Source organism: Rhinopithecus bieti, unplaced genomic scaffold (genome assembly GCF_001698545.2).
Source record: "Rhinopithecus bieti isolate Rb0 unplaced genomic scaffold, ASM169854v2 scaffold_36425, whole genome shotgun sequence".
NCBI lineage: Eukaryota > Metazoa > Chordata > Mammalia > Primates > Cercopithecidae > Rhinopithecus > Rhinopithecus bieti.
Genome location: NW_016815183.1, coordinates 103167 through 115288, shown reverse-complemented (window position 1 = coordinate 115288; position 12122 = coordinate 103167). Strand labels below are relative to the sequence as shown.

The following is a 12122-nucleotide window of genomic DNA, read 5'->3' as shown; positions in this document are numbered from 1 at the left end:
TCGCCAGGATGGTCTCGATCTCCTGACCTCGTGATCCGCCCGTCTCGGCCTCCCAAAGTGCTGGGATTACAGGCTTGAGCCACCGCGCCCGGCCAATTTTTGTATTTTTAGTAGAGATGAGGTTTCACTATGTTGGCCAGGCTGGTCTTGAACTCCTGACCTCAGGTAATCCACCCACCTCGGCCTCTCAAAGTGCTGGGATGACAGGCATGAGCCACTGCACCCACCTTTTTTTTTCTTTGAGATGGAGTCTCACTCTGTGTCCCAGGCTGGAGTGCAGTGGTGCCATCTCGGCTCACCACAACCTCCGCCTCCTGGGTTCAAGCCGTTCTCCTGCCTCAGTCTCCCGAGTAGCTGAGATTACAGGCCTGTTCCACCACGCCTGGCTACTTTTTGTATTTTTAGTAGAGACAGGGTTTCACCATGTTGGCCAGGCTGGTCTCGAACGCCTGACCTCAAGTGATCCACCCGCCTCGGCCTCCCAAAGTGCTGGGATGACAGGCGTGAGCCGCCGCGCCTGGCCAACCCTCAGACTTTAACAAGCTCCCAGCCTCTTCCTAGCTGGCTCTGGCTGAAAGTGGAGTCCAGGAACGTCAATAGCCTAGAGGCGCCCTCCATGATTTGGGTAACACCAGAAAGGGCTAAGTGGTCTGGGCTGGACAGAGACCTTCCTGGTACAGTGTGACATTTCCTGTCTCAGAGGCAGCTCCAGCAGAAAGAGCTACAGGCGTCCCTAGGAATCCTCATCGCAAACTCCTTCCACCGCTCACAGAGTCCGTGATGTGGGATTCATCCAACCTGCTGGGTCTATGGGAGGCTTGCCAGACAGCCTGGCTCCAGCCTGGCTCCTGAGTGCCTCGGGATTCCCGCTGTGACCTGCCTTTCCAGTCCTTTGTGTGACCCCTTGTACTGCCGACAGCCGCTGGGGCCTGAACCGGCCAGGGCTGAATCTGCAGAGGATGCCCCTGAAAGGGGGAATAAAAGAAATCAGGCACATTCCTCAGCCCCAGGCTCAACACAAACAGGCCCAGTACAAACACAACCCACCATATATCTCTCAACTTCCTGAGCCCAGTACAAACACGTCTTTCGACTCAGAGACAACCATATATCTCAACTTTAGAAAACACCACCTGGAGAGCCCCGATAAGGTCACAGCCGTGTGGTTTTACTAAAGGCGCGGGAACCAATAAAAAAAACTGCTAAATATATAACTTAAAATGTTAACCAATTGTAATGCTGTAACCAAAAGAGTTCCCTTGTTCCTCTGTAACTTTACATATCTTATTTACATCGGGCTATAAAAGCGAGCANTGTAACTTTACATATCTTATTTACATCGGGCTATAAAAAGCGAGCACATGCATCGTTCGGGGCCCTCTTGCAAGCTGTGAAGCGGAGGGAGCAAGTTCGAACTTGCAGTAAAGATCCTTGCCGCTTGGCTTTGACTCTGGACTCTAGTGGTCTTCTTTGGGGAATAAACGGTCTGGGCATAACACCCCTGGCCCCTCTTGTGTTCAAGATTCCCAAATCAAAGGCCTGTCCCTGAGCAAGGACTGGGCGGGCTCAGGGACCCGGGGCCTATAGTTTAATGAGCTCTGCACGGACATTGGAGGCCCCATCTATGCCGGAGGTTGCAAGTTCTTTTGTGTGTAAAACCAGATCTTGGCCAAGACCTTCAGTAGGAGGCTAGAAGTAACTCCTACCAGCTTAGCGTTCCAATAGTGGAACGCTACGCATACATGGGTTTCTCATGAGCTCTCCACCCAGGAAAACCGGCCTTTCTGCAGCTGAGGACAGGCAGAGGCAGAAGACGGGGGAAACGCGCCTGGATCGTCTGGTGGCCGGGCCCTGCGGCCCCAAAATATCTACGTTGAGTTCCAAATGCCTGGTCTCTGGGAATGAGACTTTATTTGCAATCAGCCGTTAAATTCAAGACTCCTGGCGTCCTCGGGGTAACAGGGAAATCTGAGCCCGGCTGCTGCTTTGGAATTCCAGGGTTGGGGGAGGGATTCCTTTAACGCTTTCTTCTCCGGTTTGCTAGTACTGAATCCAGCCCCCAGGACACTGAACCAGCAGAACCTAGCAGCAGAAAAGTGACAGGTACAGACTGTCTATTTTCTTTCTTCTTCTTCTTCTTCCTTCTTCTTCTTCTCCTCCTCCTCCTCCTCTTCCTCTTCTTCCTCCTCCTCCTCCTCCTCCTCCTTCTTCTTTTTTTTTTTTTTTTTTTTGAGATGGAGTCTCGCTCTTGTTGCCCAGGTTGGAGTGCAGTGGCACGATCTCGGCTCACCGCAACCTCTCCCTCCCGGGTTCAAGCGATTCTCCTGCCTCAGCCTCCCGAGTAGCTGGAATCACTGAGCCACCACGTCTGCCTAATTTTGTATTTTTAGTACAGATGGAGTTTCTCCATGTTGGTCAGGCTGGTCTCGAACTCCTGACCTCCGGTGATCCACCCACCTCGGCCTCCCAAAGTGCCGGAATTACAGCCGTGAGCCACTGCGCCTGGCTCGAATTCTTTCATGCACGAGATCCAAGAACCCTCTGCTGGGGTCTTGGAACCTCCTACGCTGTATTTTGGGGTTTTTTTTTTTTTTGAGATGGAGTCTTACTTTGTTGCTCAGGCTGGAGTGCACCGGCACGATCTCGGCTCACTGCAATCTCTGTCTCCCGGGTTCAAGCGATTCTTCTGCTTCCGCCTCCCGAGTAGCCGGGATGACAGGCACCCGCCACCACCCCTGGCTAATTTTTTGTATGTTTAGTAGAGACGGGGGTTTTCCCATGTTGGCCAGGCTGGTCTCGAACTCCTGACCTCCTGATTACCGTATTTATCCAAATCCCGGAACCTTAAAGCGATCAGGAACCCAGCCAGGCAGTTTCTTTCCGGGGGCTTGACTGCCACCTGCTGGCCGTGCCTGTGCTTGCAGGAGTGTGGTGCTGGGAGAATTCGGCTTGGAGCCTGCATTTGTGGGGTGGTAGTTTTTTCGGGCGGGCAGAGCAAACCGAGGGTCTTAAAACACCTGCAATTTATCCTCGCTGAGTCCTGCAGACCAGGAGTCTCGAGATCCAGGTGTCTCAGGACTGCACTCCCTCTGCAGGCTCTAGGAGACGATCCTTCCTGCCTCTCCCAGCTCCTGGGGGCTCCAGGTGTCCCTGGGCGTGTGGCCGTGTCCCTCCAGTCTCTGCCTCCGTTTCCACGTGGCCTTCTCCTCTGTGTCTCTGTCTCCTCTTTTCTCTGATAAGAAACGTCAGTTAGGCTGGACGCGGTGGCTCACGCCTGTCATCCCAGCACTTTGGGAGGCTGAGGCAGGTGGATCACCTGAGGTCAGGAGTTTGAGACCAGCCTGACCAACATGGGGAAACCTCGTCTCTGCTAAAAATACAAAAACTTAGTCGGATGGGCCGGGTGCGGTGGCTCACGTCTGTCATCCCAGCACTTTGAGAGGCCGAGGCAGGCGGATCACCTGAGGTCGGGAGTTCGGGACCAGCCTGACCAACATGGAGAAACCCTGTCTCTATTAAAAATACAAAATTAGCCAGGCGTGCTGGCACATGACTGTAATCCCAGCTCCTCGGGAGGCTGAGGCAGGAGCATGGCTTAAACCCAGGAGGTGGAGCTTGCGGTGAGCCAAGATCGTGCCACTGCACTCCAGCCTGGGGGACAGAGCAAGACTCTGTCTCAAAAAATAAAATAAAATAATAAAAACATCAGCTATTGTATTTTGCACCTATTCTAATCCAGATTGACTGGATCTTGACATCCAGGCATCCCTGGGCTTGTGGCTGCATCACTCCAGTCTCTGCCTCTGTCTCCACGTGGCCTCCTCCTCTGTGTCTGTGTCTCCTCTTCTGTCTCTCTCTCTCTTTTTTTTTTTTTCAGATGGAGTCTCACTCTATCGCCTGGCCAGAGTGCAATGGCCGGATCTCAGCTCACTGCAAGCTCCGCCTCCCGGGTTCAAGCGATTCTCCTGCCTCAGCCCCCCAAGTAGCGGGGATTACAGGCGCCCGCCACCTCGCCCGGCTAATTTTTGTATTTTTAGTAGAGATGCGGTTTCACCGTGTTAGCCAGGATGGTCTCGATCTCCTGACCTCGTGATCCGCCCGCCTCGGCCTCCCAAAGTGCTGGGATGACGAGCATGAGCCACCGCGCCCGGCCCCGTCTCTTAGACCCACACTCATGGGATTTGTGGCTCACCTTCATCCAATTTACATTTTAATTACATTTCCAAATAAGGTCCCATTATTCACAGAGACTGGAAGTTGGGAACTTAACATACATTTTGGGGGACAGAATTCGCCCCTTAACAAATGATCCTGGTTCATCTCCCTGCTTCTGCCTCTGGGTTGTCGTTGCTGTAGAAACTCTGCCCTTCAGGTTTTCCTGGATGAAGAGTTCATCAGTAACCCATTTATAGGCCAGGTGCGGTGGCTCACACCTGTCATCCCAGCCCTTTGGGAGGCCCAGGCGGGTGGATCACCTGAGGCCAGGAGATCGAGACCAGCCTGGCCAACATGGTGAAACCCCGTCTCTACTAAAAATACAAAAATTAGCCACACGTGGTGGCGGGTGCCTGTCATCCCAGCTACTCAGGAGGCTGAGGCAGGAGAATCGCTTGGACCCGGGAGGTGGAGCTTGCAGTGAGCGGAGATCACGCCACTGCCCTCCAGCCTGGGCGACAGAACGAGACGCGGTCTAAAAAAAAAAAAAAAAAAATTACAGGCATGAGCCACCTTGCCCGGCCCATAGATGGGTTTCAAGTGTCTGTGTGGAGCTCGTGAAACCGCAGGCCCGGTCCCCCTCATCCCACCCAGCTCTTGCTCAGGGACACGCCTTTAATGTGGACGTTTTGGACACTAGGGGTCAGAAGCATCCTCTGCAAATTCAGCTTTGGCTGGCTCAGCCCTCCGCGGCTGTCGGTGATGAAAGGGCCACCGGAGGGGCTGGAAAAGACTCTCTGTATCCTGCAGCACTGGGAGACCCCGTGTGGGCTCGGGCTGGAGCCAAGCTGTCTCGCCAGCCTCCTCAAAGGTAACCAGCCGCTTGTGTTAATCCCACACCTGGGACGCAGTGAGCTGTGGAAGCAATTTGGGTTGGGGGATACCTGCGATGCCTGGGGCCCTTTCCTCTCCCTCCCTCCCTCCCTCCTTCCTTCTTTCCTTTCTCTCTCCCTCCTTTCTCTCTCTCTCTCTCTCTCTCTCTCTCTCTCTCTCTCTCTTTCTTTCTTTCTTTCTTTCTTTCTTTCTTTCCCTCCCTCCCTCCCTCCTTCCTTCCTCTCTCTCTCTTTCTTTCTTTCTCTTTCTTTCTTTCTCCTTCCTTCCTTCTTCCTTTCCTTTCCTTTCTCTCCCTCTCTCTCTTCCTTCCTTCCTTCTGTCTTTTCTTTCTTTTTTTTGGAGTCTCGCTCTGTCGCCCAGGCTGTACGCCAGTGGTGTGATCTCGGTTCACTGCAAGCTCCGCCTCCCGGGTTCAAGCCCTTCTCCTGCCTCAGCCTCCTGAGTAGCTGGGATGACAGGCACCCGCCACCTCGCCCCGCTAACTTTTTGTGTTTTTGGTAAAGATGGGGTTTCACCAAGTTGGCCAGGCTGGTCTCGCACTTCTGACCACATGATCCACCTGCCTCTGCCTCCCAAAGTGCTGGGATTACAGGTGTGAACCACCGAGCCTGGCCCAGACTTTTATTTTTTTGAGACAGAGGCTGGCTCTGTCACCAGGCTGGAGTGCAGTGGCCGGATCTCGGCTCACCGCAACCTCCGCCTCCCGGGTTCACGCCATTTGGCTGCCTCAGCCTCCCGAGTAGCTGGGACGACAGGTGCGCACCATCATGCCCAGCAGATTTTTGTATTTTTAGTCGAGACGGGGTTTCACTATTTGGCCAGGATGGTCTGGAACTCCTGACCTTTGGTGATCCACCTGCCTCGGCCTCTCAAAGTGTTGGGATGACAGGAGTGAGCTGCCGCACCCAGCTAGGGCACTTGTTGCTTCTGTTTCCTGCTGGCTGCAGAACCGGTTCTGCCTGAAAACTGTCAGCGTCCTTATCTCCTGGAGTTATCTTGTCTGTGGGTGCTTCGGAAACCCTGTTCTCACCTCCAAAAATCTTCAGAAGAAAAGAGACATCTGATGCCTTCCAGCAGGCCAGGACGCGCTCTGGTTTGCCAAGTTTTGACAAAACATCCTGGGCTGGGAGACCCGCAAACTGGGGTGTAACTGCCACGTACTGGGTCCTTCCTGGGCAGGGGGTACCTTCCTGGGCTGGGGGGGACCTTCCTGGGTGGGGGAGCCTCCCAATATCTTTGTTACCAGTCAGCCCACGCTGTTTTCTCCTGAGGGGTTCAGTCCTAGGCCTCAGGGCACGTTCCCACGCCCCAAAAGCAAGCATTTAAGACACAGCTGGGAACGGGAGGTATTGCTGTGTGCTGGTTTTTTAAAAATTTTTTTGAGGTGGAGTTTCGTTCTCGTCGCCCAGGCTGGAGTGCACTGGCGCGATCTCGGCTCACGGCCACCTCCACCTCCCGGGTTCACACGATTCTCCTGCCTCAGCCTCCTGAGTAGCTGGGATGACAGGCACCCACCGCCACGCCTGGGTAATTTTTGTATTTTTAGGAGTGACCGGGTTTCACCATGTTGATCAGGCTGGTCTCGCACTCCTGACCTCAAGTGATCCGCCCGCCTCGGCCTCCCACAGTGCTGGGATGACAGACGTGAGCCACTGCGCCCGGCCCTTTTTATTTATTGATATTTTTTTCGAGGCAGACGTTCGCTCTGTGGCCCAGGCTGGAGTGCAGTGGCACGATCTGGGCTCACTGCAACCTCCGCCTCCCGGGTTCAAGCAATTCTCCTGCCTCAGCCTGCCGACTAGCTGGGATTATAGGCATGCGTCACCACGCCCGGCTAATTTTATTTATTGTTATTATTTTTTAAAATTTATTTTTCCAAGACAGAGTCTCACTCTGTTGCCCAGGCTGGAGTGCAGTGGCACGATCTGGGCTCACTGCAACCTCCGCCTCCCGGGTTCAAGCGATTCTCCTGCCTCAGCCTCCCAAGTAGCTGGGATTATAGGCACCCGCCACCATGCCTGGGTAATTTTTGAATTTTTAGTAGGGACAGGGTTTCACCATGTTGGCCAGCCTGGTCTCAAACTGCTGACCTCAAGTGATCTGCCCACCTCAGCCTCCCAAACTGCTGGGGTTACAGGCGTGAGCCACTGTGCCCGGCCCTTTTTATTTTATTTAATTATTTGTTAATTAATTAATTAATTAATTAATTATTTGAGGCAGATGTTCGCTCTTCTTGCCCAAGCTGGAGTGCAGTGCCGTGATCTCAGCTCACTGCAGCCTCCAACTCACGGGTTCAAGTGATTCTCCTGCCTCAGCCTCCCGAGTAGCTGGGATTATAGGTGCCCACCAGCATACCCAGCTAATTTTTGTATTTTTAATAGTGACGGGGTTTCCCCGTGTTGGCCAGCCTGATCTCGAGCTCCTGACCTAGTGACCCGCCTGCCCTCAGCCTCCCAAAGTGCTGGGATTAAAGGGGTGAGCCTCCATGCCTGGCCTGCCCTTTTTTTTTTTCAATTTAATTTTTTTTTGAGATGGACTTTTGCTCTTGTCGCCCAGGCTGGAGTGCAGTGGTGGGATCTGGGCTCATTGAAACCTCCATCTCCCAGGTTCAAGCAATTCTTTCTCCTCAGCCTTCTGAGTAGCTGGGATTACAGCCATGCGTCACCACGCCCGGCTAATTTTATTTATTTATTATTATTTTTAATTTATTTTTCCAAGACAGAGTGTCGCTCTGTCGCCCAGGCTGGAGTGCAGTGGCGCGATCTGGGCTCACTGCAACCTCCATCTCCCAGGTTCAAGCCATTCTTTCTCCTCAGCCTCCTGAGTGGCTGGGATGACAGGTGCCGCCACCTTATGCCCCCTGTGTCTCAATCTTGGCTCAGAAGGAAGCCCATCCCAGCGCTTTAGGCCCAAACCCAGTGCCAGGAAAAAATGCAGGAGAGAAAATGTGACCAGGTTACTGCATTTTATGGCGTCACCCCATGGATGATCTTCACCTCAAATCTCCATCCCTCACAGAGACCCCCACTCACCCCAAATCTCCATCCCTCAGAGACAGACCGCCACTCACCCCCAATCTCCACCATCCCCCAGAGGCCCCACTCAGCCAGGGGGCTCTGAGGCTGGGGTCAGGAGCCTCTGGGATGGGGCTGTGGCCACCTGCTCAGTGGTCCCAGGTAGTGTCTCCTCTCCTCTCCTCTCCTCTGCCCTCCCCTCCCCTTTCTTCCCCTCCCCTCTCCTCCCCTCTCCTTTCCTCTCCTCCCCTCTCCTCCCCTCTCTTCCCCTCTCCTCCACTCTCTTCCCCTCTCCTCCCCTCCCCTCCCCTCTCCTCTCCTCCCCTTTTTTTTTGAGATGGAGTCTCCATCTGTCACCCAGGCTGGAGTGCAGTGGCACAATCTCCGCTCACTGCAACCTCCACCTTCCAGGTTCAAGCGATTCTCCTGCCTCAGCCTCCCGAGTAGCTGGGACTACAGGCGCCTGCCACCACACCCAGCTAATTTTGTCTGTCTATCTATCTATCTATCTATCTATCTATCTATCTATCTATCTATTACAGGCGCCCGCCACCACACCCAGCTAATTTTGTCTGTCTGTCTACCTATCTATCTATCTATCTATCTATCCATCCATCCATCCATCCATCCAAGACAGAGTCTTGCTCTGTCACCCAGGCTGGAGTGCAATGGAGCTATCTCACCTCACTGCAACCTCCGCCTCCCGGGTTCCAGTGATTCTCCTGCCTCAGCCTCTGCCTCAGCTTCCCCAGTAGCTGGGATTACAGGCGCCCGCCACCACAGCCGGCTAATTATTTGTGTTTTTAGTAGAGATGGGGTTTCTCCATGTTGGGGACGCTGGTTTACTCCTGACCTCAGGTAATCTGCCCGCCTCAGCCTCCCAGAGTGCTGGGATTACAGGCGTGAGCCACCACGCCTGGCCTAATTTTTGTAGTTTTAATAGAGACAGGTTTTTGCCATGCTGTCCAGGCTGGTCTCCAACTCCTGACCTCAGATGATCCACCCGCCTGGGCCTCCCAGAGTGCTGGGATCACAGGCGTGAGTCACCGCGCCCGGCCAGCGTTTGACTGTTTTTTTCTGGACGGCACCCAGCACCAAAGGATGGCTCTGGAGGCCTCTCCCTCACACCCGTGCGTCAGTGCTGTGGGTGGGTGAGAATATTCCTAGAAGATACTCAGGTCGTCATGGAAGGCCAGAACCGGGTGAGGCAGATCTGGCCGTGACGTTGGAACCCACGGACGGATCCCTCAAACCCCGCACACACAAATCAACTGCAGATCAACTTCCCTGTCTCAACTCTGCAGAAACTCACCGCTGCCCGGGAGCCACCCAGCACACGGGGAAGTGAGGCAGAGGGGAAGCGGGAGTGGAGAGAAACCGCAGCTAAACAGAGCCGAAATGTCTCATTTTGGCCAATTTTACAAAGCCCGTGATCCTGTGAAGGTAGGCCCTTTGCAGACCCCAAGACGAGCCAGACTCCTGGGTAATTCACTTGTCTCTTACTTCTGTGTTTTTATTTATTTTATTTTATTTATTTATTTATTTATTGAGAGGGAGTCTCGCTCTGTCGCCCAGGCTGGAGTGCAGTGGCCGGATCTCTGCTCACTGCAAGCTCCGCCTCCCGGGTTCACGCCATTCTCCTGCCTCAGCCTCCTGAGTAGCTGGGATTACAGGTGCCACCACCTCGCCCGGCTAGTTTTTTTTGTATTTTAGTAGAGACGGGGTTTCATCGTGTTAGCCAGGATGGTCTCGATCTCCTGACCTCGTGATCCACCTGCCTCGGCCTCCCAGAGTGCTGGGATTACAGGCGTGAGCCACCGCGCCCGGCTAATTTTTTTGTATTTTTAGGACAGACGGGGTTTCACCAGGTTAGCCAGGATGGTCTCGATCTCCTGACCTTGTGATCCACCCACCTTGGCCTCCCAGAGTGCTGGGATCACAGGCGTGAGCCACTGTGCCTAGCCGATTTTTTTTTAATTTTATTTTTGAGGATGAGTGGGTTTTTCCTTGCTGTGTGGACCCAGAACATCTGAGACAGGTCTCAGTACATTTATTTTATTTTATTTATTTATTTATTTTAACTTTCTTTGAGACAGACCTTTGCTCTTGTCCCCCAGGCTGCAGCGTAGTGGTGCGATCTCGGCTCACTGCAACCTCCACCTCCCAGGTTCAAGCGATTCTCCCATCTCAGTCTCCCGAGTAGCTGGGATTACAGGCACCCACCACCACACTCGGCTAATTATCTGTGTTTACTATTTAGTAGAGATGGGGTTTCGCCATGTTGGGGAGGCTGGTCTCCAACTCCCGACCTCAAGGGATCCTCCCGCCTGGGCCTCCCTAAGTGCTGGGATGACAGGCCTGAGCCACCACCATGCGTGGCCTTTATTTTGTTTATTATTTTATTTTTTTGAGACAGAGTCTCGCTGTGTCACCCAGGCTGGAGTGCAGTGGCCAGATCTCGGCTCGCTGCAGGCTCTGCCTCCCGGGTTCACGCCATTCTCCTGCCTCAGCCTCCCGAGTAGCTGGGACTCCAGGTGCCCGCCACCATGCCCAGCTACTTTTTGTATTTTTAGTAGAGACTGGGTTTTTCCAGGTTGGTCAGGCTGGTCTCGAACTCCCAACCTCAGGTGATCTGCCCACCTCGGCCTTGCTAAGTGCTAGGATGACAGGTGTGAGCCCCCGTGCCCGGCCTATTTTGTTGTATTTTTTGAGATGGAGTTTCACTCTCCTCACCCAGGCTGCAGTGCCATGGTGCCATCTCGGCTCACTGCAACCTCCACTTCCCGGGTTCAGATGATTCTCCCGTCTCAGCCTCCTGAGCAGCTGCGATGAGAGGTGCCTGCCACCATGCCTGGTTAATTTTTTTTTTAATTGTTTTGTTTTGAGACAGCGTCTAACTCTGTTACCCAGGCTGGCGTGCAGTGGCACGATCTCAGCTCACTGCAACCTCTGCCTCCTGGGTTCAAGTGATTCTCCTGTCTCAACCTCCCGAGTAGCTGGGATTACAAGTGTGTGTCCTGGGTAGCTGGGATTACAAGTGTGTGCCACCACACCAGGCGAATTTCCATATTTTTAGTAGAGACAGAATTTCACCATGTTGGCCAAACTGGTCTCGATCTCCTGGCCTCAGACGATCCGCCCGCCTCAGCCTCCCAAAGTGCTGGGATGACAGGCATGAGCCACCGCACCCGGCCACAGGTCTCAGTTAATTTGGAAAGTTTATTTTGCCAAGACTGGGGACTTGAAGACTGATTCTTGTGACACAGCATCAGAAGGTTCTGATGACATATGCCCAGGTTGGTTGGGGTCCAGCTTGGTGTCCTACATTTTAGTGAGACAAGAAACATCCATCAATATGTATAAGAACACTGGTTCGGTGTCGAAAGGCGAGGAGAAGGCCAGGTGTGGGGGCTCACGCGTGTCATCCCAGCACCCACCACCGCCATCCCGGGCTACATTTTATATTTTTACGTATTTTTTATTTATTTCATTTGTTATTTTTTTTTCCATAGAAACCGTGCTGCTTTATTAAAATACCGAGTTTTATTTCACATGTGTATTTGTGTCTCCCCACCATTTTCACATCTGACCACCGCTACTCCTCTGTCCTCTCATAAGATTCCATACCTACTTAAAACCAAGCAAAAGGGTGCGGTTCCTTCTCTAAGAACTAAACAAGCATCTCTGATAACACATTCTCAGCAGTGGAACCCGGACAACGTTTATCAAACACGGTAGGGAAAGTTCTCCCTCGACATCATAAAAAGGACAGCCGGATATCAAGTGTTACAGAAATGAAATCAGACGGGCCATTTTTAACAAATTCTTTAAACTGTTTTCTTAAAGAAAAAATATGGTCAGGCGCGGTGGCTCACGCCTGTCATCCCAGCACTCTGGGAGGCTCGAGGCGGGTGGATCACGAGGTCGGGAGATTGAGACCATCCTGGTGAACATGGTGAAACCCCGTCTCTACTAAAAATTCAAAAAATTAGCCGGGCGAGGTGGCGGGCACCTGTAGTCCCAGCTACTCGGGAGGCTGAGGCAGGAGAATGGCATGAA

The 12122-nt window shown here is 53.1% G+C and overlaps 1 protein-coding gene across 1 annotated transcript in view; it reads left to right on the top strand.

The window, feature by feature from the left end:
- Window positions 1-2044: 2044 nt before the first annotated feature.
- Window positions 2045-12122, top strand: part of CRLF2 (cytokine receptor like factor 2) — a gene marked incomplete at its 5' end in the record, with an annotated part of 51749 nt that continues 41671 nt past the window's right edge. The window contains 2 exons of the mRNA XM_017853033.1: window positions 2045-2103; window positions 4856-5026. Of these exons, the coding sequence (XP_017708522.1) occupies window positions 2045-2103; window positions 4856-5026 (230 nt within the window). The remainder of the gene's footprint in view (window positions 2104-4855; window positions 5027-12122) is intronic.